Source organism: Bombyx mori, chromosome 16, assembly GCF_030269925.1.
Source record: "Bombyx mori chromosome 16, ASM3026992v2".
Classification (NCBI taxonomy): domain Eukaryota; kingdom Metazoa; phylum Arthropoda; class Insecta; order Lepidoptera; family Bombycidae; genus Bombyx; species Bombyx mori.
In genome coordinates, this window is record NC_085122.1 from 8,786,143 (window position 1) to 8,813,437 (window position 27,295).

Here is a 27,295-nt window from a genome sequence, read left to right on the forward strand (position 1 = left end):
TGTCAAAAATGTCAAAGTTAATGTTTTGTAAATGTTAAATGATTTGCTCGCTAAGTAAAGACAAGTGTGTTGAACTTTTGTACATTGTGCATGAATTGCATTAAATTAATTTTCTAATACTTACAAATAAGAGTTCAGATATCTGCTTAAACTAACGAAAATCGAAATGGTAATTTATTTTGTTAATAATCATGACAAGGCAACGAATTTAAGAGATTCCACGTATTAATGAAATCCCTAAACTAAACATATCTTTTCAGTTTCAATTCGGATTCAATATGTTTCACGAAATATCTAGGCCATTTAATATGACTTATAGATGCTATTCAGTCTCTATGTTACCTGGGAATGAGAGACAGGACGTTGAAAGAGGTGGTAAAAGTGAGTAGCTAACAAAAAACAAATGACATCTTTGTGTCCATTGTCTGATTCATTATTATTTTTTATTTGCAAAGACTTTTTGGAAAAACTTCTCTTAGAGAACCAGTCGAAAAGTTCTTAATGCTGCGTTTTTATCATCACAGATAATTAATAGATTTCATAAGCTTGGTGTATCGTCGTTATTGGAGCCCATTGACACACACCCTAATCACTCACTCACTTTGAGAAAGTCTTTGCATTACCTATCATATGCATTAAAATTTGATAGGTAAAGCATCATATGCTCTTCTCTTCATTGTTGTTTTCTTTTTTTTATTTGTTGCTTAAATGGCTAGACGAGCTCATAGCCCATCTGGTGTTAAGTGGTTACTGGAGCCCATAGACATCTACAACTTAAATGCGCCACCTACCTTGAGATCTAAGTTATAAGGTCTCAGTAGAGTTACAACGGCTGCCCCACCCCTCAAAACGAAATGCATTACTGCTTCACGATAGAAATAGGCGGCGGGGTGGTGGTACATACCCATATTTCTGTCCGCATGGGTTTCCGTACTCACAAGAGGTGCTACCACCAGTAAAAGTGATTATCAGTAGATTTTTATTGTTAGAGACTTATACTCTTTTATAATTGCTTAGACAGGTGAACAAGCTCATATGACTCATCTGGTGTTAAGTGGTTATAGGAGCCCATGAGCATCACAATGTGATACTGTCAACCTTGAGACTTAGGTCTATATTTGAATTGTATATGACTTGTGCAAATTAAATCTTTTGTAGGTTTTTTTTTTAAATTATGTTATTCCTTCTCAAGGAGGTCCTGTGCACATAAATTAAGTATGTGTTTATCAAACACTAATAATTGTAGTATAATAGTAATGTAAGTAATAAATTAATTTATCAAACATGCCTCAAAACAAAAGAATTATTTAAAAATAAAATGTATAAACTTTAAATGAATTATATTGATTTATTTTAGACTGATTATTTTCATTAAAATATTTCTCACATCTCTGTTCTTTTTTCACAAATTACCAAATTTTTAGTAATTATGCCCCCATCGGCATTAGAACAACTCACAAGACTCAATATAGAATATCCTATGATATTCAAGTTGACAAATAAGAAATCAAAGAGGCTCACTCATTGTGGTGTGCTAGAGTTTGTAGCTGATGAAGGAAGAGTGTATCTGCCACATTGGGTAAGATTTTTAATGAACTTTAATCAAATCAGTCAGTACGGTGACCACTTACCATCAGATGGGCCGTATGCTCTTCTGCCTACAAAGGCAACAAAAATAATACAAATTGAAATAAAACATAAATAAAAATGTTCATAATCATGTTTATAACTTTTGAAATGGTAAGCAAATGTAATATAACATACAATAACAGTCATTAACATCTAAGATCGTCTCTTGAGTGCATAAACTGTCAATGGGAGGTAGCACACAGACACATAATATTGCTCTTAAAAAATGTATTCTCGAAGAGTGTTCCAATGAAGTAGTTTGAACAGTGACTGCTCCCAGTTTCATTTAACTCACTCACTGTTAATGATAATGATGATCAAGTAGGAGACACACCAACCTAGTAAAAACTAGTCACTGTAGCTTTAGGACTTCCTCTCTTTCCTGGACCACTGATTGTATGTTCATAGAAACCCCATTAAAAACAACTAAAAATGCACATTTGCTCCATTTTTGTTATGTAGGAAATATTATGGGATATTGCAAAATATATTCAAATTTTAAATAAATGAAATATATTCAATCTCTTGGTCATCAGGAAGTTAGTTTAAAATTACCTACTAACTAGAATAAATTAGGTTACAAGTTAATAAATTCAAAATATTAGTTGATAATATCAGTGACTTATTTTTTTTAAGATTAGCTGTAGAACTCACATGCTTCCTTGTGTTTAGTATTTATTGGATACCATAGACATTACAACGAGAATGCTACTACCTACTCTAATACTAAATACTAATAAACTAAAACTGTCATTTTAGATTAGTAACAAAAATTTATTTTTTAGATGATGGCAAATCTTGTTCTAGAAGAAGGAGCTTTAATACAAATTGAAAGTGTATCACTACCTGTAGCAACATTCTCTAAGTTCCAACCTTTATCAGAAGATTTTTTGGACATTACAAATCCGAAAGCTGGTATGTGTGCATACAAATGATCAATTCATACATTAATTATTATGTAGAATTTGCTAAGATTGAGTCACATTTTTACTGAAGTATGTGGTTGTAATATTTTCAAACATGACAGGGCCTTTACAAAAACTTAAACTGACTGACTGGGAACTCAATTTAATTAACATTCCACCATATAACTGTAAGCAGTAATGCGTTTCGGTTTGAAGGGTGGGGCAGCTGTTGTAACTATACTTGAGACCTTAGAACTTATATCTCAAGGTGGGTGGCACACTTACGTCGTAGATGTCTATGGGCACCAGTCACCACTTAACACCAGGTGGGCTGTGAGCTCGTCCACCCATCTAAGCAAAAAAAAACAATACATTTCTAATGTATATTGGTCTGTTTGAGCAGACACGAATTGGTACTACAAACCAGACAAACTACCTAATCCATCATTCAGCCTTTATGGTGTTTTTTGTTTTCTAACAATATGTGATACGTTTAATGTGATATAGTATAACGTGGATAAGCATTTCAGAAGTTTTATTATTCTTCACAGTATTGGAAAATTGTTTGCGTAACTTCTCATGTTTAACAACCGGTGATGTCATCGCTATAAAGTACAACTCAAAAGTCTACGAGCTGTGTGTCCTGGAGACCAAACCCGGGAATGCTGTCATCATTATAGAGTGCGATATGAATGTATGTACTATCCAGTTATGTCGTGAGTTATACTACTGATATGATTCGAGTACGAGGCGTGGATATTTTATATATCGTAAATGTAGAGTTTACTTCTTTGCCATAAACCTAAGAGATAGATAGATAGATAGATAGATAGACCTTACTGCTGCCTGTAATACATTTACAGTTACATTTCCGCTTTACTTTAATTATTCTTGTCCACCTGATGGTTGTCTCGAAATGATCGCTCATAGCGATAAGATTGTACTTTTTTTTGGAGTTAATGTTTCGCAGTTTTTTTTTTGCTGAGAGTACTGTCTCTTCCTCTCTCTCTCTCTCCCTTCCTCCTCTCTCTCTCTCCCTCCCTCCTCTCTCTCTCTCTCTCCCTCCCTCCTTCTCTCTCTCTCCCTCCCTCCTTCTCTCTCTCTCCCTCCCTCCTTCTCTCTCTCTCTCCCTCCCTCCTCTCTCTCTCTCCCCCTCCCTCCCTCTTTCTCTCTCTCTCCCCCTCCCTCCCTCTTTCTCTCTCTCTCCCCCTCCCTCCCTCTTTCTCTCTCTCTCTCTCTCTCTCTCTCTCTCTCTCTCTCTCTCTCTCTCTCTCTCTCTCTCTCTCTCTCTCTCTCTAACTTAACCACGCCTTGCACGAAGTTGTTATTGTAATTTTTATTTAAGACCAGGCTTTTTTTATTGTTGCTTATTTAATTGAACAAATTCGCGGCCCATCTGGTATTAAATTGTTACATCTACTTGCCTTATTAAAACTTACAAATAGATTGCTTCAATATTATAATCACGATCCCAGTCTGGGGTGAATTTTGGATTGGCCCTTTCAGAAGGATTATTGGTAGATTTTCCAGTTTTTAATTGGGATTTCATTTTCACTCTAGAAAAAATCTAAGCCTGAAGTCTTCGTCAAATCAAAGGATAACGTCCGGTATGCACCGGTGTTCGAATCCCGCCGAAGGTACCAATTTTTCCAATGTAATACGTACTTGACAAATGTTAACGATTGACTTCCACGGTGAAGGAACTACATCGTGTAATAAAAATCAAACCCGCAAAATTATAATTTACGTAATTACTGGTGATAGGACTTCTTGTGAGTCCGCACGGGTAGGTACCACCACCCTGCCTAATTCTGCCGTGAAGCAGCAATGCGTTTCGGTTTGAAGGGCGGGGCAGCCGTATTTAAAAGTGAGACCTTAGGACTCGTGTCTCAAAGTGGGTGGCCGCATTTACGTTGTATTGTAGATGTCTGTGGTCTCCGGTATCCACTGAACATCAGATGAGTCGTGAGCTCGTTCACCCATATAAGCAATACAAAAAATAAAAAAGGGCTTAAAAAGGAACGTATTAAAAGAGTCCGAATTCATTAAAATTTAAAAAAAACTTTGACTGTAATATTAATTGTACTTTCTAGGCTATTCGGAAAATATTCTCGTCTGACAAACGATTTTGTACGTATTCCGGTTAGGTGGAACTTAATATGATATTCCCATTTAAAAACAACAGGTAGAATTTGCTCCACCAGTCGGGTATAAGGAACAAGATCACGTGTCAAGGTCAAATGATGGAGCAGTAGAAGGTATGGATGAAGATCCTGCTGCGATGATGCCCGAATCTAGTGGCTTCAGGGCGTTTAGCGGCGAAGGCAACCGCCTCGATGGAAAGAAAAAGAAGTTGATCAGCGAGAGTGATTCCGAACCGGGAACTTCGCAACCCCGCCAGGTTTTGTATTTAATAGACAATAAAAAAATCTTCCCCGAGTTACGGAATTCCATTTTGATTCTCGTTCAATCGTCATCTTTATTCATATTGTTTCCAGCCATTCGGCATTTTTTCATTGCTTTTGAAGACAGTCGATCTCGCGGTCCATGCGACGGCAAGCGGTTAACCTCCAACGAACATGGATCTATTTGTACCTTTTTGATTCGTGTTACAAGCACCCACGAAATTAGAGAAATCCCAGGCAACGACTAAAATGTACTGCTGTTAATAGTAGTACCGAATTTATAAGTTTTACTGTGATGTTATTAGTTGATCAAAGCCGAGCTCAAAATCTTTACTAAATAAAATAAAAAAACATTATTCATTGAGTAAGTAATAAAACACTCATACTTGTTTTTTGTTTTAGTCATATGTACGAGGCATTCCGGATTACGACTTTGTGATTGGTACACTGCGATTTATCAGAAATTCAAGACCAGCCAAAGACCCTAAAGAGGAGGCTCAAACCGAACCTTTTCAAGCATTTACAGGCGAAGGATTTACATTGCGTACTGCCAAGTCTAAGAACTAAAACTGGTTTTCTGTATCAGTACATCGTGGTATACGTTTGGTTGGAGTTAATTAAACAGCTACTACGTGTTAATTAAACCTGAATATTGTCAAAATCTGATGAAGAGATTGTTACTGATAATTTTTTGTTTTGAATATAAAAGTCCTTTGATATTGTGATATTAGTTAATTCTTTTTTGTAAATATATTTTATATTCTTATAGCAAATTCATTATATGCGTAGTAATAGACACTCATCCTAATATAAGTTGTATAGCAACTACAACTGTGTTAGTGACATTTTAAAAATCAGCTTAGCAACAAGCCCTAAACATCAACATTCGGACTTTTTGCCTACCAAGCAGCAAACCATTTTGATGCAAATCTTCTCGTGGCATCAATTCCCAAAAGTTTATACTCAGGAGTAAACTAGAAAAATGTAATTTGCCAAAGATCTCCTGTTTCTCCTTTTCTATGATTAAAGCAAAAAAACAGTACATAATATCATCATACCTTATAGATTATATGCACTAAAAGTTTCAGTATAACTTTCTGGAGTTTTAATGAGCAATTTATTTTAGCTTAACAAAAAGAAATTATTGGTGCTCAGTATGATAAACCAATAAATAATTATAAAAATAATGTAAGTTTTATAGTCAGGATTAATTCAAATAATGATATAAATAATTCAAACTACATGCTTAAGTAAGTTTCTAGTTTTATTTACAAAAAACTGATACAAATATTAGTGTTTCATAGACATTAAAATATGTCTATTTAGACCACCACCGTAGGTCATAATTGTGTTCCATCGGTAGATTCTACAAAGCACTACACTTGCTAAGGGCTAGTGTTAGCAAGTTCTTTCAGGTTGAACCAGTGAGCTCACCTACCTATCCATGCTGGAATAGCCAAATAGGCTACCAGCAAATAGGTTTACAAAAAAAAGACATATTAGTGTTATAAATACAAAAAATGTTTTATATTTAAATCTGAATTTAATTATACACATTTACTGCATTATAATTAAGAATATTAAAGTTTTCAAATTACACCAGAAATTAATTCAAAACTTACATAATCAACATTAAAACAATTATACCATAAAAATAATAATGTAAAAGAACAGGAAGAAACATTCACGCTATTTTTACTTTTTACAAATATCAAATTACAATAATTGTTTTTACCCATGAAAGCAGACAATCATGCTATCGACAAACAGTCTATGGTGGAATGTGGACATTGACAATTCAAGGAGCAAAATCAACATGCTGTCTTTGTCAAAAGGTATTACACTAAAGAACTTAAAGGGCTCCCAGTAGTATAATAATAGTCATAGATAGGACACTCAGCACATAGCACAATAGAATATGTCAACAAAGCCCCAATAATTATTAACATGTTGACTGCCATGTAAATCACCGGTGCCCTACGCGGCACACTGACGTAATAATGACGATTTTTCTCTTTGATCTACATATTAAAGTGCCGGAATATCTAGTAGAGTCTGGAAATGACTAATTCACAGGTACTAAGAATAAATCTATCTTTTAGAAGACCTAAAAGTCTAAAATATACATTAACAAACAAAAGAAGGCAAAGTTAGGTAATCCAGGCGTGTAGTAACAGAAATCAACGTAATTATTTCAGTGCGCCGCTTAGGGCACCAGTGACCTGCATTAAATTTTATATCTGTATGCAATGTATTTTCCCTGACCTCTATCTAAATAACGTAATATTTTTAATAGTTCAATTGTAGCCTGTAAGCACCTACCCATCTGTGCTTACCTGGAATAGGCCTTTAGGCTATCAAAGAATAAGTTCAGAAAAAATCTAGTTTCTTCTACAATTACATATTTAAATGTCATTTTTGTAATGATACAATTTATTTGTCTATGAAGGTTATATGAATTCCATCACTAATTAAAATTACATAGCCATCAAAGCAACAAATTTTTCACATGAATTCATACTCTATGTACAATAAAGATGTTTCATTCTATCACTGAAAGAAGTAGTTAAAATCTCTTCAAGAATTCTTCCGAACAAATTCTGGCTCTTGCATTGACAGCCAATTTCATTTCACTGATTTCTTTATCAATTTCTTCCATAAAGTATATTACAAAATCGACCAATTTATGCTTATACATCTGTTCGGTATGGAAGTTAGTAATCAAAAAGCTGATATGGTACCCATCAACTGGTTTCCTCCTTAATACAATGAAGTTTTCAGCTCTCATCATCATGAACCGCATAAATTTTTTACAAAGAATTTTCTCTATCTCATCCGCCTGCTTGATCATAATACTCACCCTAATTGAATTTATTGAAGACTCTATTAATACTTTTTCATTAGAATTTCTTGAAATAACAACAGGATTGAGTAAAAGTTCTTTGCTTGTTCTAACTTCGACCTCCGGCTTGGTGTATTTCTCGACAACTTGCGATGAAAAGTGTTCTAAGCACATAGCGGCAGTGAGCGTGTGACGCACCGCTGTTAGATACGGTTTTAAAGTTGCAGCCATTGTAGAAAATTAAACTTTCGCAAAGATCACGCCACACCTTAAGTTCCTTTCAATTTTTTAGTCATGAATTATCACCATTGATGACAGATTTGACATAAGCATCATTGTTTGATTCGTTCATTACATAGCCAAAGGTAAGGTAGGCCATACAGTCAAATCCAAGTGTGTTGTTGTGTGAAAATGTACTAAATAAAATTAAATGATTATTAAGGAATTGAATCTGAGGTAAGATAAGGTAAAATTGTAGGTATTGGATGAGAAATAATGAAATAACATCTCAGTAAAGTGGAGAGAATTTACTAAAATCTCTTAAATGCAGGGGGGTGCAACTCCCATACAAAGGAAAATAACATACAACTAGCGTCATCTTACTCCTGTGGCGACGTCATTTTTGTAACTTTTAGGCATTAATGATCTAATAAACTCACTAGATGGCATATATGAGTTCTGACTCAATAAAAAATGTAGCGTACTTTGAAGCAGTGCTTCCACTTTTAGGGAATTCTCCCTTTTTTAGGGAAAAATAGCTGATATTTTGGATGATAAAGACAATTTAAAAAATACCAGGATTTAGGATATTTCGGGGTAAAAAGCAAAGCCTATACTAGTAACTGTTGTGAATTTTAAAATAAACGATAATTAAAGTAAAACAATGAACATTTTATTTTATGGAGAGAGAATGACATTAAGTCGAGTTGACAAGTAAAAGAATAAAACAGAGTTGTGTATAAAAACTATAAAGGTTTGATTCAACAGTAACCTTCTAGTAAAGTAAATCATAGATTAAGCCACTGCTTTTTCTTAGGGATTCCCCAGAATCCCAATAAGTATAATCCGCCAAATTTTTATTTACCTATTTTCGTTGATGTCACCAGAACTTACTTGTATTGTAATATACAGGTACTTCATGTACCATGAAAGATTATCATGGTAATTTCATTTACGAAACCTTGTAATTGTCATTTCACTTTTGCTAGCAGTTCCTTCTTCAAAGACTGAGGTGGAAAGATTATTCAGTGTTCTCAAATTTAAAAACTGACAAAAGAAACAGGCTTTCTAATGAAACCCTGAACGGCTTGCTTCATAGAAAGTTCCCAACTTTGCCAGCAAACAATTGCTCAATTTTAGAACCGAACAGTGTTAGGTTGTGCAGCAAAAGAATATAAAAGCAATGCGTCGACTTCCTTGAAAATTCTAATCCTATAGATCTATGATCTTCTGGGGGCGTTTATATTATATATACCTACATTAAATAATATGCTGTGGTTTATTTTCTGTATTTTATTTACGCTTTCTATATAAAGGATTTATGAAAGTTGTCTAGGAAATTTTAGGGTAAATTCAAAAGAAACTAGGGTAAAATGTGTTAAAAAAAACGTAAGTGGAAACACTGCTTTGAAGTTTTCAAAATTCCAGGGCCGTAAAACAATCTCAAAAAAAAAAAAAGTTTTCAAAATGTCGTAACGATTTAATTTTTTAAATCGTTTTTTTTTGGTCTTGGTGTGAGTTATTTTACGTTGTAGTATTAATTTAGAGCAACTTTTAGCTTTATGAGAATATTAGACGATTAGACATTGAGAAACTCTGTTTTGAATTCTCTTTAGACATAACTTGGCTCCAATACTTTTTTCTTCGTTAGCGTTTCGTAAGCCTGTGTAACTATTTTCATTTCTTACAGAATGTTTATTATTAAAAATCAGCATGCCTCGAAGATCGAAAATGAAATGCTATTTCGGATGCCTTGATAACGGTGAGTTTACACTATTTTCCCGGTATATTATTTGCTAACAGAATTATTATTCATAATATAATTAAATGAATTAGCACCAACTAATGGTCCTTCCTATTTCTGCTGCCTAGCTATCATATATGTTAAGTTTTGATCAAAACAGTCGGTATTAAGTCTCGTACTATCACACACACACCTCAGATAATAAAATTGTCTCGAGTGGGTGGAAGTATTTATGTTTTGCAACTCAGCGTATTATATGCTTATTGTCAAGTGGGCCCGAACTAGTTTTTTGGAATGATCAATCAGTCATGCTTTCCTGTTTAAATAAAATACAGCACAATTGATCTCACATCCAAAGTTAGATGATGGCATTCACGTTTTGTTTCCTGGTGTTTGATAACTAAGTTACACCAAGTGGCCTGTGACCACGTTCATCCTTCTACCCAATATAAAATAATGTTTTTATTTTTGTAGACAAAGGTTTGATAATGACAAAATTTTATGGAAAAATTATAAGGAGCACTAAAATGTCTGAAACATGAAAAGATTGATGCACTATATTTGAACCAGAACGTGTTATGTAATATATTAATTTGTAAGTAAGATTACATTAACACTAAATTTTTCATGGTCGTATTTTTTCAATATTTGTTACATACTTAAGATACTTTGTTTCTCCGTTTCAGAAGAGAAACTGATTCAGCAAGGAACGTGAACTCTCAAGGGATCTTAATTTTTTTTAAATATGTTTATAATTGATAAATTAATAATTGAAATAGTTCATAAGAACTAAATTGATGCCAATTTTGTTTTAAAATAGGTTGTTTAGTTCTTATAGTTATAGTATTACGTTTGAATAGTTGTAATTAGTAAGTTAGTAATATATGAAAATACTGATATAAATTTTTGTAAATAACCTTTTGTAAATTCTACGAGAAGATGATTTTAATTAATGATCAAAAGTCAACGGTCTTTAAAAGCATTATTTGCAATTATTTAGATTAACTGTGGAATATATTTGCTAAGTTGTGTTTTCTGTATGAGCAGATATAAATGAAAATGCCCAAACATGATTATGTTTCTTACATTTTCATTATGTGAAATCAATATGCTTGTGACTGAGTATATTAATAATTTATTAAAACTTAAGTGATAGACAGCAACCCCTATGGCACTGCTGAAGTTTATAAGCACTGGTGACCACTTATCATGGGCCGGGTTGCGTGCTCGTCTGCTGTTGAGTGCAATAAAAATTTTCGAAACCCTTTCTATTATTTAGATGTAATATTAGTGTACATTTAATTTGGATTAAAAGATAAATTTACATTTTATGTTTGCATGTGTATGTTTATAATTCATTTGCATGTAACGAACACCAGTTTCTTTTGTAACAAAATGTAAACTAATGGTTTGTAATGAATGTAATTAACTTTAAGATGATTTTCTTTCAATCTGCTGTTTGTTTCATCTAGTATTACCAAAGCTAAAGCATCAGAAACGTCAGAATAGAAATAATTTAGATAGGGAATAAAAGTATAACTAATGTAATCATGTCTAAGATTACTATAAGCGTCATTAAGTACAAACTATCAATATTTAAGAGTACTTTAAATCATCATTACATTTTTTAAACATTTTTTGTTTTTCAAATCATGTAATAAAACGTTTGTGCAGATCAAAATGTCACATGTTATGAACATGATTGTGGGTTAATAGTTTCTTAAATTTCTAAATGTTTATAAGAATGCTAAGAATAATTTAGTATTCACTTTAGTGTGTGTATTATCTCTACAATGCTAGTATAAATGACAATTATTGTATGACGAAGCATAGGTAGTGTTTATAGATGTAATATTTTCATACAAGGTCATGATCTGTCACGATCAACTTTAAGCAAGAACTGCTATAGTTAAGAAACAAATTTATTAAATTTAATTCAAATTGTCTACTATGTTTGTAATGGAAAGCTGACATGTTTATATTTCGCACAAATGACTTAAGTGACATTGAATGATTTGATTATCTAGACTTAATTAACTTTTAGATAACTTTCGATTTAATGTTATTAAGTACTCTAGTAGGATTAATCTAGAGGAGTTATTGTTATTCGAAATTTTATACAATTGTACGTTCATACTATCTTTTAACAGTAAATTGTTTGTAATATAGGGAAATTAAATAGCTTACAGAGAATTACAGCTTTTTATTTAAAAAAACTGTTTTCTCTCTGTATGAAAAGGTCTTATCGATTAGAATGCTGAACACAATCAAACGTTCTTTAATATTTCATAAGTACTACCGGGAATTTCAGCGATTCTAAACGATAAGATTTTTTCATAGAGTTAATTATAAAAAATATTAAAATTACTAAAAAAGCCACCTGGTGGGGGGTAGGGAGACTAATAATCGACAGCAGCGACGCCTGCTGTCCCGGGCTCTAACTAAAGCAAAAATAAAAATGAGAGTTGCGCATCTATCTCAAATATATTAAGTGTATAATCTATGCTTAAATGTTATGTGTATTCTATCTATGCTAAGAACACAATATACATTTGGAAGAAGAGTTTCCTATTCTTCTGTGCTTTCATAGATGCTAAACAATTAATAAGCTAACATTAATAAAGAAGAAACAAAATTATTTGGTAGTAAAACCATTTTATTATGCTGTGGCTACATATCGTTGTCGACTTCTTGAAACTACTCGCGCGTCACCTATAGTATGTTGATTGGACTATCAATAGAGTTTCATATATCCTAGGAACGCATAGAGGACAAACATATAAATAGACATTTGCTTTTATTTATTTAACTGATTAAATTATTAATCATTATATGATTAAATTAAATTAATAAATTATAAATTTAAATAACAACAAACATTATTTTTCAGGATTTATGGCGAAAGTCTCTCGATAACCCACCCACCTTCGCCTTCGTGCAATAGTTTTTGATCTGGCACTTCCCCTTTGTATGGTCTTCTGTATTTTATGCGATCATGAAATCTGTCATTATGACCCTGCCAGAATTCAACGGACCTAGGAACTAAGAGGTATCCTCCCCTGGAAAAATTTAACTGTGTTATTTTTTTCATAATAAACCAGTTGATTTAATTTTATTGTAAAATAATGAGATTACATAATGTAATAATGACGACACAATTTAATAAAACATGAACATCGCTGTGTTGAAAGTCTCGATAAAAAAATTTGCTTGTTTAATACTATGAAAATTACCAGTTACTTGGTTTTGGGACTTCTTTCCCAGGTATCAGATATTCTTGCTCAAGAACCTTTTGCCTTTGACATAGGATATCTTTAGAAACTATCGGTGTACTTTGGTAGCTCGTACATGCTGCTATCTGATTGGCCACTGCACGTGTGCGAAAGTATTTTAAATTTTCAGCTTCTGAGAGTTTCTCGACTGTGCCTTCAATCCTCACCGATCTGTTCAGGATATCCCAATAAAACGTAGCAGCAACATTAGGATTCCCTTCCTTAAGAAAATGTAAATCATTATTATGATGTTAATTGGATGGACCTTTAAATTTGAAAACTTTCAAATTTTTATTCGTAGATATTACTCTACTTCCTAGTGTTTTTTCCATATTTCTAGATTTTTAGTGATAAAAATGCATTGTGTTTGTATAATACGAGTATATACTAAATATATTTACTGTAAAGGAAATCTAAAAGGTGCCTTTGTTTGAAGGCGAATCTTTATTTGTCGTTAATACTCTTATTATGGTTATATTCCTTAAAACAATTTCGGTTTAAAAAAAAAATTGAGTTGATTTCAAATAAACAAATCAATAATTATATGGCATAGGGTCCTCTTGAAAAAAATATAAAAGACTTACTATGTCTTTAGCTTTTTTACTTCCATAATTTGTGTAGAATTTGAATCCTTCTTTACCATAACCCTTACACAATACAAATCGGGCTGACGGAAAACCCTCCCTGAAATAATCATTAAAAACCATAACTATCCAGATCCCTAATGCAATGAGTAATTGTTTGGATAAAAAATTGATAAGTCTTAAAACATTACCCTCATATATCTTCATAAAAATCTCTGAATAAGATTAATTCAACAGCATTGATCTCGGCCTAGCTATGTTCTTATGATAACAATAATAGGGGTATTTCCTATGTTTGCTTTTGTATATGGATACGACGCCCGGTGTTAGATATCGATTGATGCGACTATTCTGGGGCTAAATTCTCCCAAGCAGTTTTTTTTATTTTTTGTTTATTGTATATGGGTGGACGAGCTCACAGCACACCTGTTTAGTGGTTACCGGAGCCCATAGACATCTGCAACGTGCATCTAAGGTCTCAGTATAGTTAGAACGGCTGCCCCACCCTTCAAACCGAAACGCATTACTGCTTCACGACAGAAATGGACAGGGCGGTGGTACCTTCCGGTGGGGACTCACAAGAGGACCTACCACCAGTAATTACGCAAATTAAATTAATTTTGTGGGTTTAATTTTTATTACATGATGTTATTCCTTCACCGTGGAAGTCATTCGTAAACATTTGTTAAGTACGTATTTCATTACAAAAATTGGTACCCATCTGCGGGATTCGAACATCGTTGCATCGCTAGATGCGAATGCACCAGACGTTTTAACCTTTGTAGCTACGATGCGACGCCTTTAAAAGATAGCGATATTTCTAAGCAAATAGGTTTGCAATACGTGTTCACGAACTGCCACTTTAATGACATTTAATTGCATCCGAGTCAGGCTCTCAACAATCTGTTACCAGAGGATCCTCAGCTACTTCGGTCATATTTCCCGCCGACAGTCAGTTAACTTGGACAAAGTGATTGTGACGGGCAAAGTAGAAGGAAAGAGACCCCGCGGCCGATTACCTAGCCGTTGGTGTGATCAAGTAACCGCTCTAACTGGGTTGCCAGTCGCAACCGCCATTCGAGCAGCTGAGGACCGGACGAGATGGAAACAGCTCACGAGACAGGCAACGGTCGAGTTTCAGGGACACGACCTTCAGCAATGAAGAAAGCGACGAAGAAGAAAGAAGAAGAAGTGGGTAAAATATTATATTTTGTTTACGTTCAATAAACTTAATTGAGTTCACCGGTATTTTCTATAGAATCTAATTTTTTTTTTTTTCTCAAAAAACTAATGGGGACTCTAAATATTTCCAAGTTTTTGTGCTGGTTAATGTGGCTAGGATATCAACTGTCTTTGTTTACAAAACGCAGTCTAGTTTAAAATGTAACTCACTGTGAAACTGTGGCTAGACACATTGCACTGGGCTCCAGAATCTTTTTCGTAGCGCGAGCTTCTTCAAACCAACATTTGAATTGTCCAAACGGCTCTTTCCATGTCACTGATTTTTCTAGAAACGCCCCATTTTTATAGGTATCGCAATTTCTCATACCTAGCAAAACAAAAAAGATACAGAAAGCATTTTTAACAAAATTGTCATTTGTTTTTTAACTAATATTCGAAAACTTACCACCAATACCAATACTCATAGTGCAAGTGTATGTGACAGCTTTCGGTAAATGAAACATTTTATATTGTATTAACCGTAACGTAAAAACAATTAAATATTTCAAATTTATTATTTGTTGAAACACAATAATCGTTCAAGGTCATCATTATTTTTAGATTATCGATAAATTAACATCTACAAAAAATTTATAAAAGATAAACACAGCTTGTTTGCTCGGCTTAAATTCTATTTAACCGAATTTAATTAGTATATTTTATTTTTATTACCTCATCAAACAGACGGGCATTGGGCCTCCAGATGGGGATCGACATCAGTAATCTCTGTGACTCAAATGATTTGCTGCCTATCTATAATATTCTTGAATAGTTACAGAAAAACTGGCGTCTTATGAGCCCGTAGGGTAATATGTTCCTGTTTTAAGGGTGGGATGGCCGTTGTACTATAGAACTGAGACCTAGAAATCGTGTCTTAAGGTGGGTGGTGGCATTTACATTGTTGATACCTAAGGGCTCCCGTAACCACTTAGCAGGTCGTGATCCGTGATGGTCACCCGACTTAGCAATAAATAAATATTATAATAAGCTTTTACTCTGGTTTCGCCCAAGCACACCCATTACTCATTCGGTATATTTGAAAACTTGCAGCAGTGGCACTCATAGAATAAAACGAAACCTGGCAATAAGCTTGAATCGTGCTAGCGACATTCTCAATATTAATGTATATATTCCGATGGCACATTTGGACCGTCGACGAGCCAAGACACCCGCTCGGTGGAAAATCTTGCTGCTCTCTATCATCACCAGCCCACACTTGTTCACCTCCCAGTTTCTATAACTGAGCACTATTTTCGGCTCTCCTCATCCACTTCCTACCGGTCAGCTTTCGTAAATCATCGCGCTGTCTGGTCAGGAGACGCCACAAGCATTGGGCGTGTGCCACAAAAGCGGTCTCCGCTGAAGAACTCGTTTGTTCTAGTGATATTCGGATCTATGACATATATGTCTAGTCCATTGCCATTTAGCTTGCACTCTATGAGGGTTTATTTTTCTGAAGTAGGTACCTAGCACTGATTTGTATCTGGTTAGGCTGAGGGTATCATGCCGTATCTGTCTAATTGGACGTCGAAATTCAACCTTGTAATAGTCGACGGTCGGTTCCAGTGTAGTACCGGCCGATCACTGAAATAAAACTGAACTTTACTACATAGAATAAAACAATTTCTCTGTCCCTATATCCCTATGTATGCTTAAATCTTTAAAACTACGCAACGGATTTTAACGCGGTTTTCTTTGATAGATAGAGTGATTGAAGAGGAAGGTTTATATGTATAATAATATCCATTAAATAGTGGAGAAATCAACAATAAATTACAGTTTCCGAAGCGAAGCGAGGGCGGGTCGCTAGTATGTAATATTTTGGAAAGGAAACATTTGTCATTTGTTGTCAACAGACAGAGTCATTGTTGGACGGTTATCTTTTGAAGGGATTGGGTTCTGTAGGTGATGAGGGGCTATTTAAAAACACAACTGCTTCATTATAATTATATTGCAGATAGCTTTAACACTTTTACACCATTATACAATTTTTATCTTTATATTTTTTATAAAACTATTACATGTTTTTCATGCCGTGTCTAGATGAGAAGTCACTGACATTTTCTTACGAGAATACAATGATCTGTTTTTTAAAACATTTAAAATAATTCCAATATTCGAAATCTAATCAAGTGTCAAGTGTTGCCTGCCATTACATTTAATATACAAACTCCAACACACCCCCTCAACACTTGCACACATTTTTCTCCGTCTATAATTTAATACCAAAAAAGAATAACGCTAACCTGACCTTCATAAATGAATTACTTTCCATACATACCTTAAAACCTCACAACCACTTACATTCCGTTACTTCCACTTAATCCCTCAATTCAACCAACAACTATTCATTCAACCTTTCAAACTTAATACCATCTTTAATGTCGCTTCCTTTAATCCTTTCTTACTTCTCCAACTCCAATTCGATCAAAAATGTACTTTCATTCAACCATACTACCATTCAACCTTAACCTCCCTCTTACTCATTATATAAAACATTGACTATAAACTCCTTCTCAACTCCCTACATAAACTCTTCAAGTTTATTTCTTTAACTTTAATAACCTTAACTCCTTCTCAACCTCTAACTTTAATAACCTCCTTCTCGACCTCTTTAACCTTTAACTCCTTCTCGACCTCTAACCTTTAACTCCTTCTCGACCTCTAACCTTTAACTCCTTCTCGACTCTAACCTTTAACTCCTACTCGACTCTTTTACCTTTAACTCCTACTCGACTCTTTTACCTTTAACTCCTACTCGACTCTTTTACCTTTAACTCCTACTCGACTCTTTTACCTTTAACTCCTACTCGACTCTTTTACCTTTAACTCCTACTCGACTCTTTTACCTTTAACTCCTACTCGACTCTTTTAACCTTTCAACTCCTTTATCTCCACTCACAAACGACAACATAACATAACAAATAACCTCACACAACTTCAACAAACTCAACATTTCAATTCACATAACACATACAACCTTACATTATTCATATAACCTTCCATTATCTTTTATATTTTTCTCACTTCCTAAATTTTCCCACTTTTTGCACATATTCGTTCAATTATTTTAATATAACACAAAAACAAAATTCCTAACATCTATTATAAAACAACAATAAAACAAAACTATAAAAGAGACTCAAAAGGATTCTAGAAACCGACTGTAAATATGTTTGTATCAAAAATGTGTACTTCCTCCACGGCTAGACTATCTATTGTATTTATAGTATAATTAATAAAAAAATATATTTTTATGATCACCCCCTTAATTGTTTGCGTCTGTTGAAAAAGAGCACCCTCTTAATTTTTGAACTATCCTTGTCTCTTTTTAGTTATATCTATAGTTGTATACAGCATTTAAATGTCCCTATCAAACTTATAAACTAACCCATTTCTCCCGAAACATGTTCACTTTTTTTAAAATGAATACACTTAAAGTCTCAAAGTTTTCCATGACCAGATTTTCATTTGTTAATCTGCTATCATTTGTTCTATTTTCATTTCATTCTCTATTATTTCGCCTTTCAACAACATCTTCTCAAACTATACGCCATTTCTACTTTATTACTATTATTTCCTCAAATATCACCTTCTCGAACTCCACTAACTCTCCATTTCTTCCTATTTCACCTTCTCGAACTTCATTACCTTCATTACTATTATTTCCTCTAAAATCACCTTCTCGAACTTCTCTGACTTCATCATCTGCACGATTATTTTCATTTGTGTTATTTCTATTAGTGTTCTCCCTTTCATCACCCCAAAGCCCATTAATTACTTCATTATCTTCTAAGTATCCACCTAGAATTCCTTGTTCTCCCTCATTAATTCTTACATCCCTTGCTCGTATAATTTTTTGTTCATCTTCAACCCAAATTTTATAACCGTTTCTTACGTAGCCAACCAGAATACCCTTTTTACAACGATCATCAAGCTTTTTTAGTCCAGAATTTATTTTAAAATATGTAGTTGAGCCAAATCTTCGAATATTTGAAACATCTGGTTTTATTCCAAACCACAATTCCGCAGGAGTTTTATTTTTTCCTTTTGTTGGACATCGGTTTAATAAGAAGCTAGCTGTTAGTAATGCTTCTCCCCAGAGATATTTGGGTACAGCTCCATCCAAAAGCAAGGCTCTCGTTTTCTCCATAAGAGTACGGTTCAGTCGCTCTGCTTTACCGTTCAATTGCGGTGTGTATGGAATAGTTAAGTCCAGGACTATTCCTTTATTTTGACACCACGATATTAGACTATTGTTTGAATATTCAGTCCCATTATCACACCTAATCTTTTTTACTTTCAATCTAAAATGATTCTCCGCCAAAAATATAAATTGTTTTATTTTATCAAACACATCATTTTTGGACGATAAAAGGTAAACCGCGGAAAAATGAGTAAAATCATCCAGAAAGGTGACAAAATATTTATGGTTGTCCCAAGTGGGTAATTCAATTGGGCCGCAAAGATCGGTATGAACAATCTCTAAAGGAGATTTCGCTGCTATCCTTTCTTTTCCAAACGGATGCCTACACATTTTAGCCCTAACACAAATCTCACAAAAATTGTCCGAAAAATCTCCCTTAATTTTCATCCCCTTTAAAAATTTTGAAAAACGTTGTACTCCAGCAGCGTGACCAAAACGACGGTGCCATAAATCGCAGCTTTCAGTTATATGCACTTCTTTCTTAAACTGAACTCTTATCTGAACTTCATATAAGCCAATTTTATTTTTAATTCCGGTTAAAATAACCTTTCCTAATTTTTTAATAGTAACTTTATCATTTTCGAAAATTGCGGTGGCTCCATTGTCTGTTAAACAGCTCACTGAAATTAGGTTTCTAGATATTCCTGGTACATAAAGAACATTCTCGAATTTCCCGAAATCTGTAATAATATATCCGACCGCTGTTGCAACTAAATTTTCTTTATTTGCGCATTTAATTTCTACTTCTATGTCTTCTGTAAAATTTATGAATTCTTTACTTGAAAACATATGTGACGATGCTCCAGAATCAAATATAGCATTTATTTTAATAAATTTTGAATTACCACTTACCGAATTATATGTTCTACAAAATTGCTTTATATGCCCTTTCTTACTACACCTGGTACATATTTTGTTTCTATAGCACTCATCCGTACTATGTCCCGACTTGCCGCAGAGGTCGCATTTTTTATTTTTACAGAATCTTGCTATGTGCCCTGGTTTGTTGCAGATGAAACATCTCTTTTCGTTTCCTTTTAAAATTTCTCGGGATTCTATGATAGAATCTTCTTTGGTGAATTCCAATTCATTTTTAATTCTTCGGGTTAATTCGTCTAAATTTTTCTTTTCTACGTCTATATTGTTCCAAATTGATTTGAAAGTATTAAATTTTTCCGGTAATAAATTTAAAATTTTGTGCATAAATGTTTGTTCTGAAATTTTGTTCTCTTTACTAGTGATTTCAAACTGTATGTTTTGTAATTTATTTATATCTTCTAATATGTTTCCTGAATATTGCATCTCGAAAAAATTCATTACGTGTTTTATATCTTGTCCTTGTATATTATAATCATACATAAAATCTAATTTTTCAAAAATTTCTATAATTGTTTCCAAATTAATTACATAATGTAAATATTTTTCTTCAATATAACTAAATATTATAAATTTCCCCTTATTTTCCAATTTTTCCTCATTTTTACCGTCTATTTTTATACCCTTTGTATCCAGCAATAATTTAATTAGCATTCTCCAAGCTTTATAATTATCCTTATTTGTGAAAGGTTTTATCTTTATTGAATCCATGTTTGGTTGCTATGAATATTCGTATATAAACAGTTTGGTTTCCACGGTTATATTGTCGTCTTTTAAACAGCAAAATATAATAAATATTACCTTTTAAATTTGTTCTGGGCCCATAACCTGTTGGACGGTTATCTTTTGAAGGGATTGGGTTCTGTAGGTGATGAGGGGCTATTTAAAAACACAACTGCTTCATTATAATTATATTGCAGATAGCTTTAACACTTTTACACCATTATACAATTTTTATCTTTATATTTTTTATAAAACTATTACATGTTTTTCATGCCGTGTCTAGATGAGAAGTCACTGACATTTTCTTACGAGAATACAATGATCTGTTTTTTAAAACATTTAAAATAATTCCAATATTCGAAATCTAATCAAGTGTCAAGTGTTGCCTGCCATTACATTTAATATACAAACTCCAACAGTCATGTTTGTTAACGTATTTTTTTTTTCATTTTGAACGCCTATAAAGCCGATAGACATATCGAAAATTTTCGACTATAGTGCGCGCGGAAGCGCTAGTCTCCTCCTGAGGTATGTGGCGGGGTAAGACGAGGGAGGGCGTGATTGACAAGACGCACACGGTATTATATTTAAGTGCAGATAAATCTCAGAATAATATGCTAGAATTCATGTAATGGGTACCTAATTGTAATATTGTATTTTTCTATTTCTTGGTTAAACAAAAAATGCATATTCAAAAGTGTTTATTATATTTTATAATTTACAATACCAAACAATTTTATAAGCAAATTAACATTTCTTAATAAGAAAATAAAAAAAACGCTATCACTGTTATAGTACGTTATAAAAAAAATATAATTATTTATCTGTTTTGATTTTTTATCAACAAAAACTGATGAAGTCGAAATCATCAATGTGGATTCTCTTTTTTATTTCTTTAGGTTTTCGTGGAGAAGTAAATTTTGGTTTTTCCGATTCGAATTTCCTTCAGCTACAATTCTCATTATGCCGGCCACTGACATACGCGCAAATATTCGAAAGTCGTCGTGGCCTTAAGGATAAGACGTCCGGTGCATTCGTTGTTGCGATGCACCGGTGTTCGAATCCCGCGGGCGGGTACCAATTTTTCGAATGAAATACGTACTTAACAAATGTTCACGATTGACTTCCACGGTGAAGGAATAACATCGTGTAATAAAAATCAAACCCGCAAAATTATAATTTGCGTAACCACTGGTGGTAGGACCTATTGTGAGTCCGCACGGGTAGGTACCACCGCCCTGCCTATTTCTGCCGTGAAGCAGTAATGCGTTTCGGTTTGAAGGGTGGGGTAGCCGTTGTAACTATACTGAGACCTTAGAACTTATATCTCAAGGTGGGTGGCGCATTTACGTTGTAGATGTCTATGGGCTCCAGTAACCACTTAACTCCAGGTGGGCTGTGAGTTCGTCCACCCATCTAAGCAATAAAAAAAAAAAAAAAAAAAAAAAAAAAATATTCGTACATTGTACGAATATTTGCGCGCATGTGAAGGGCCGTCAAACATTCATTCGCAAACCTAGTGGCTGTGCAAATGGGTTCGCATGCTCAATTTGCGAACCCGTTTGCGCTTCCTCCTACACTTGTTTACGAATGTCTCACGAATTTCTCCTCCTTTTTAATTCGTCAATAGAACATTGAAGAGAAAAAGAGTTTTTAATTCTTTCCCAGACATCATTAACAGCCATGCTGTTTTTATGGGATTTCTTTTGATGAAGATACGCTACACAGTAGACGTCACGAACTATGAAAATGGCGTATAGTATACGTCCGTTACCTTCGCAATCGTCGGCGCAACCAACGTAAACGTAGTGTTACATACTCTTTGGGCGCAACTGGGCAAGCGAATGTGTGGGAGACTACGCGAAGGTTCGAGGTTCGCGCGCTTTGATGTCTGTTAAAAAACCGACACAGCTTGGAAAACCACGAATGCAGCGTAAACTTTGCATAATCATTCGCAAATGTCGTCCTACACTTGTGGGTTTGCGTATTCGTGCGCATGTGAGTGACCGGTGTTACGCTCTCAGAAATAAACTGTACACATTGTAAATTTCATTTTACACTGGTAGTGTAATTGATGGACCCATCAGACTAACTTGACGTTTGTCTACCTCGCCCGCCCTGCCCCTCACATACCTCAGACGGAGACTAGCGCTTCCGCGCACACTATCGTCGTTTATTTCGTTAGTTAAGTTAAGTCGTTTCGTTATTTATCAGTATTTATCAGTTTTGTTATTTGGCAGCAGATGACGTTACTCGTTCTAGCATAGCACTACCCTCTCCTTAGATTAGCTCCGTTAGACCCGTAATATTTTGCCAATCCATATAAATTTGTAACTTTCACCACAGACCTTTCTGCATTCGAAAAGTGACATAATTTTTTTTTAACGTCACAATTCGATGTGGTCTGTCCCGTTTTGCCAGTAACCCTTTTCGAACTGGATTGTGTAGCGATACGTGGGAATCTTCGGCAAATCCCTTATAATTCGTTTTCGTATCGTAACGGGTCTTCATCCTCAAGTGATCTGTTGACCTGTTTGACTAGGGCCCTGAAACTGCGATACTTTAAGACATTTTTTTTGTATGGAAACGAGCGACCACTTGTAGCGGATACACTAAACTTATATGATGTTAAAGTTAAGGCATTTCATTATTGTACAACAAAACACGAAAAAATAAATAATAAATCATACAAGTCTTTATTTGATAATGGTATTATTCAGTGTATACTATCTATGCTAATGGTGAATATACATTCAACTGATGACTTTTTTGTGCAGGAACGCGAGGAGTGAAGTTGTGTGATTTGTTTTATTTTGTCTATTTAATGTTTCTTCAGGTTTAAATGTGTAATAACGGTGGTTTATTAACTGTTTAGTATCTGTGAAAGTGCACAAATATGGGAAAATGAAACAAAGCCGCTGAACGTAACTTCTTGGGATCTTCCAAAAAGTCCACTGAAAAAGTCTCAGTAAATGACAACCGTTTTATTAAGATTATATTTCATTCCATATCATCTCATCTAATTTCATTTCATTTCACTTCATTTTATGCCATGTTTCATATTAATCAACTTCATTTCATTTCACTTCATATTATCATTTTTCATAAAAATGAGAATAAAAATTATAATAAGACTTGACCTAAAGGTCTTAGTTACCAGGTCATAAAATCCCAAATAAAAAAATATATCCACAGTTTGGTCTGGTCATGGTCTGGTCACTGTTTTTGATTTTTTTAGCTCTTGCAACATAAAACATTAATGGCGGACGTATTCTAAAATGACGCAAGTTTAACATTTGCGGCATGCGTTTTATCAATAATTTTCCAGTTAAAATCGATTTAAAGGAACACAAAACAATACTAGTGAATACATGACCAACTAGAATAAGGCAACCAAGAAAGTGACAGTATGGCGCGCGAGTTCGATCATCTTTTCAAACTGCTGATTATCGGTGACAGCGGTGAGTGGGCGAGGCCTCTGTGCTGTTGTATTTGCTGATATCGAGGGTTCAGCTTCTAGGGTCGACTGTTGATCGTTCATATTTTGCAGGTGTCGGAAAGAGTTGTCTTCTCCTGCGTTTTGCGGACAACACATTTTCTGGTAGTTATATTACAACTATAGGGGTGGATTTCAAAATAAGAACTTTAGAAGTTAATGGAGAGAAAGTGAAACTACAGATTTGGGATACAGCGGGACAGGAGAGGTTCAGAACAATTACAAGTACCTACTACCGAGGGACTCACGGAGTCATCGTCGTGTACGATGTTACCAATGGAGAGTCTTTCGCTAATGTCAAGAGATGGCTTCATGAAATTGAACAGAACTGCGATGTTGTAAACAAAGTTCTAGGTGAGTTAATTTATTGACTACATTAGATGCACATCGAATAAAAAAATTGCTGAGAAACGAGCAAGACTGGATATATAGGTTGAGTGTTTGAAGCAAGTGTTTTGGTTGTTTAATAATTTTCGGGTGCTTTATTGCGTTATATTCCCTGTTGAATAGCTAATTACTAGTTTTGTGTGTTTATATAAGTGTGTTGTCTTATTTGTAAGTATTATAATATAGTAGTTTAGTGTAAATAGTGTAATTATGAACGGCGTTGACCCCCCCGATCCCGGGGGAGGTAATATTCTTGACCCAACTAACTCATCAATCCCAATGGACACGGAGGTAATACATCCTTCTAGAAAAAGACAAACGCCTCCAAATTCTGATGATTCCTCTTTACCACCAAAGAAAAATACAGTAGCGCAAGTAATCGGATCTGTTCAATCTGTGTATTCCCTACCAGAATATGACGGAAACAGAAAACGATATTTAGATCACGATGTTGCTCCTTTTTTGATCCACGTAAGCAAAGATTGCGAGTCTTCGGCTAGTGTTACACTACGCCCAATTAAATTTGGTCACTTTTTACATCACAATAATATCAAGGACGTTGCTAAAGACGGCGTTAAACGTATCGGCCGAAACCGAGTCTCAGTCCAATTTAAAACTGCTGTTGCCGCAAATTCTTTCCTGGATCACCCAGGTCTTGCTGCAGCTAAATATAATGCTATCATACCTTCGTATAATGTGACTCGCATGGGTATTGTAAGAGGCGTTCCCGTAGAGTGGACCTTAGAAGAATTAGTTTCTTCCATTGAAGTTCCTGATGGCTTTGGACGTGTCATCAGAGCCCGACGGCTCAATAAAAAATCAACCGAAAACAACACTCCTATTTGGACTCCAACTCCGACAGTTGTTCTTACATTTATTGGCCAAAAGCTTCCTGATAGAGTTTACTGCTTTTTCAATTCCCTCCCAGTTCAGACATATATTTTACCAACAATACAATGCAATAATTGCTGCAGGTTTGGACATGTTGCTACGCAATGCCGGTCAAATGCGCGTTGTTTTATCTGTGCGAAATCTCACTCTGGCATTGACTGTAATAGTTTATCCCCTATACCTACCTGTTTGTTTTGCTCTGGTAACCATAAAGCCATTGATACATCTTGCCCTGAATATTCTAGACAGAAATCTATCAAACTGGTGATGTCACAAGAAAATATCTCATACAATGAAGCATCAGTCAGGTTTCCACAAGTCAGAAGATCTTTTGCAGACATTTCTCGTACGCCTCCCCCCCCGTTTCCCACTCAATCTTCCCAAACCCTAACCCAATCTTCTCCCCACACCCAAGCCATATCCAATTCAGTCTCGTACCGTCGCACTTACTGTACCCAAAAATCCCCTCCAGCTCCGGCATCCAGTCCAGGTTATAATAGGCAAGCTCATCAAGCTATTGTTAGTACTCCCCCTTCTAGTCTCCCTAATGGGAGTGCCTATCCTTCAGATGATGTTTCTCCCAATGACAATCTCCTGGATCTCTTACTTTCTACAATTTTAAATATATTTTCCCGTTTTGGGGACTTTGAACTACCGAACAATGTCATATCTAAACTTACTGAGCTTAATAAAATTATTAAAAATGCCCAAATTCCTACAATGGAATTGTCACAGCATTCGTCACAAGAAGAATGATATCATCACCCTTATTAATAAACACAAACCTTCTATCTTTGCTGTCCAGGAGACATGGCTTAAGCCCGGGTCCAACTTTAGGATCCCGGGTTTCTCATGTCTCCGGGACGATAGGTTAGATGGTTATGCTGGTTCTGCTATTTTAGTATCTAGAAATGTGATATTTAAACAAATCTCCCTTCCTTCCCACAGTAATAGCATTTTTGCTGTTGCTGTTAGAGTTAATAATATTTCTTTCCTCTCCATCTACATCCCTGAACCTAACTTAGCTATTCTCTCTGAATTAAAAACTATTATTATAAGTCTTCCTCCACCTATCCTTATCCTTGGTGATTTTAATATTCACCATACATCTTGGGGCTGTTATTACTGTGATTCTATTTCTTTTCCTTTTCTTGATCTCTGTGATGAACTTGATTTGTGTTTACTGAATGACGGGTCCCCTACTCGCAGAGTTCCTCCATCTCAGAATCCAAAGACTGCTGTGGACCTTTCCTTAACTTCTCCTTCCTTGGCTTCTAGCCTCTCCTGGTCTGTCCTTTCTTCCACTCATGGTAGTGATCACTTTACTATCATTCTGTCAATTCCTGATTCCCTTCATTCTATTCCTACTGCTTCCCTTCCACCTCTCTTAAAATTTAATATTCACAGAGCTGATTGGTCTCAATTCAGATCTCAGTTAGATCAAGAAATAAAGAATATTCCTTTGATTAACCCTGTCAATGTCCTTTCTTCTTACGTATGTTTCAGAAACGCTCTTCTTTCTTCTGCTGCTAATTCTATACCTCTCAAAAACACTGCTAGATGTAAAATCCCTTCTCCCCCGTGGTGGGATTCTGAGTGCACTCAAGCTTGCCAGAACAGATCAGAGGCTGAGGATGTTTATTCGGTTGCTATGAGCCCAGAAAATTTCATCTCTTACCAGAGAATTGCAGCCAAGACTGTAAGACTTTTATCAGAAAAGAAAAGATCTGGTTGGTTGCGTTTTTGCGAGGAGCTCTCTCCTATTACTCCTCCTTCTAAAGTTTGGAAGAATATGAGACGATATCGCTGCTCTGTTCCTGCTCTTGTCATCTCATCTAACGATCCTTCTGACTGGGTCGAACATTTCTCCTGTAGGTTAGCCCCTCCTTCTGTA

At 34.8% G+C, this 27,295-nt stretch overlaps 4 protein-coding genes and 2 long non-coding RNA genes across 12 annotated transcripts in view; 3 read left to right on the plus strand and 3 right to left on the minus strand.

Annotated features, from left to right (window-relative positions):
- Window positions 1–11,937, plus strand: LOC101742110 (ubiquitin fusion degradation protein 1 homolog). 2 transcript variants are annotated; one of them, XM_004928785.5, is made up of 9 exons: window positions 1–169; window positions 261–381; window positions 1,425–1,579; window positions 2,415–2,544; window positions 3,086–3,228; window positions 4,720–4,935; window positions 5,342–9,762; window positions 10,219–10,339; window positions 10,431–11,937. In XM_004928785.5, exons 1-7 carry the CDS (start codon window positions 167–169, stop codon window positions 5,504–5,506), a joined length of 933 nt encoding a protein of 310 aa, XP_004928842.1. In that variant the 5' UTR covers window positions 1–166; the 3' UTR covers window positions 5,507–9,762; window positions 10,219–10,339; window positions 10,431–11,937. The 2 variants fall into 2 exon arrangements, with proteins under 2 accessions (XP_004928842.1, XP_062529039.1); XM_062673055.1 differs by having other exon boundaries at window positions 4,720–9,762.
- On the minus strand, window positions 1,705–4,726 carry LOC134200340 (uncharacterized). The gene is made up of 2 exons (XR_009975210.1): window positions 4,228–4,726; window positions 1,705–3,433 (listed from the first exon to the last, which is right to left on the minus strand). It is a non-coding gene; the product is annotated as an uncharacterized LOC134200340 (long non-coding RNA).
- On the minus strand, window positions 6,186–23,915 carry LOC101747043 (pyridoxine/pyridoxamine 5'-phosphate oxidase-like). 5 transcript variants are annotated; one of them, XM_021349827.3, is made up of 8 exons: window positions 20,706–21,353; window positions 16,288–16,405; window positions 15,494–15,681; window positions 15,228–15,401; window positions 14,993–15,149; window positions 13,601–13,700; window positions 12,978–13,237; window positions 6,186–12,803 (listed from the first exon to the last, which is right to left on the minus strand). In XM_021349827.3, the coding sequence occupies exons 4-8, from the start codon at window positions 15,283–15,285 to the stop codon at window positions 12,638–12,640; spliced, it is 741 nt and encodes a 246-aa protein (XP_021205502.1). In that variant the 5' UTR covers window positions 15,286–15,401; window positions 15,494–15,681; window positions 16,288–16,405; window positions 20,706–21,353; the 3' UTR covers window positions 6,186–12,637. The 5 variants fall into 5 exon arrangements, with proteins under 5 accessions (XP_021205502.1, XP_062529010.1, XP_062529009.1 ...); XM_062673026.1 differs by having other exon boundaries at window positions 15,494–16,405; XM_062673025.1 differs by having other exon boundaries at window positions 15,494–16,405; window positions 19,881–21,353.
- Window positions 7,227–8,080, minus strand: LOC732988 (actin related protein 2/3 complex subunit 4; the record flags this gene model as incomplete). The annotated part of the gene is given in 1 exon segment (NM_001046984.2): window positions 7,227–8,080. A coding segment is annotated over 1 exon segment (507 nt). The 3' UTR covers window positions 7,227–7,505.
- The window catches only part of LOC101741967 (ras-related protein Rab-35), a 21,902-nt gene continuing 7,261 nt past the window's right edge, over window positions 12,655–27,295 (plus strand). Inside the window, exons 1-4 of one of the 2 annotated variants that reach the window (XM_062673063.1) lie at window positions 12,655–12,793; window positions 14,492–14,795; window positions 23,866–24,088; window positions 24,178–24,477. In XM_062673063.1, the coding sequence (XP_062529047.1) occupies window positions 24,037–24,088; window positions 24,178–24,477 (352 nt within the window). In that variant the 5' untranslated portion in view covers window positions 12,655–12,793; window positions 14,492–14,795; window positions 23,866–24,036. Of the gene's footprint in view, window positions 12,794–14,249; window positions 14,796–23,865; window positions 24,089–24,177; window positions 24,478–27,295 lie in introns of those variants that run through there. The other variant, XM_004928784.5, reaches the window with a different exon arrangement.
- Window positions 24,495–27,295, plus strand: part of LOC134200337 (uncharacterized) — a 6,561-nt gene continuing 3,760 nt past the window's right edge. The window contains exon 1 of the long non-coding RNA XR_009975207.1: window positions 24,495–24,678. This is a non-coding gene — a long non-coding RNA (uncharacterized LOC134200337). The remainder of the gene's footprint in view (window positions 24,679–27,295) is intronic.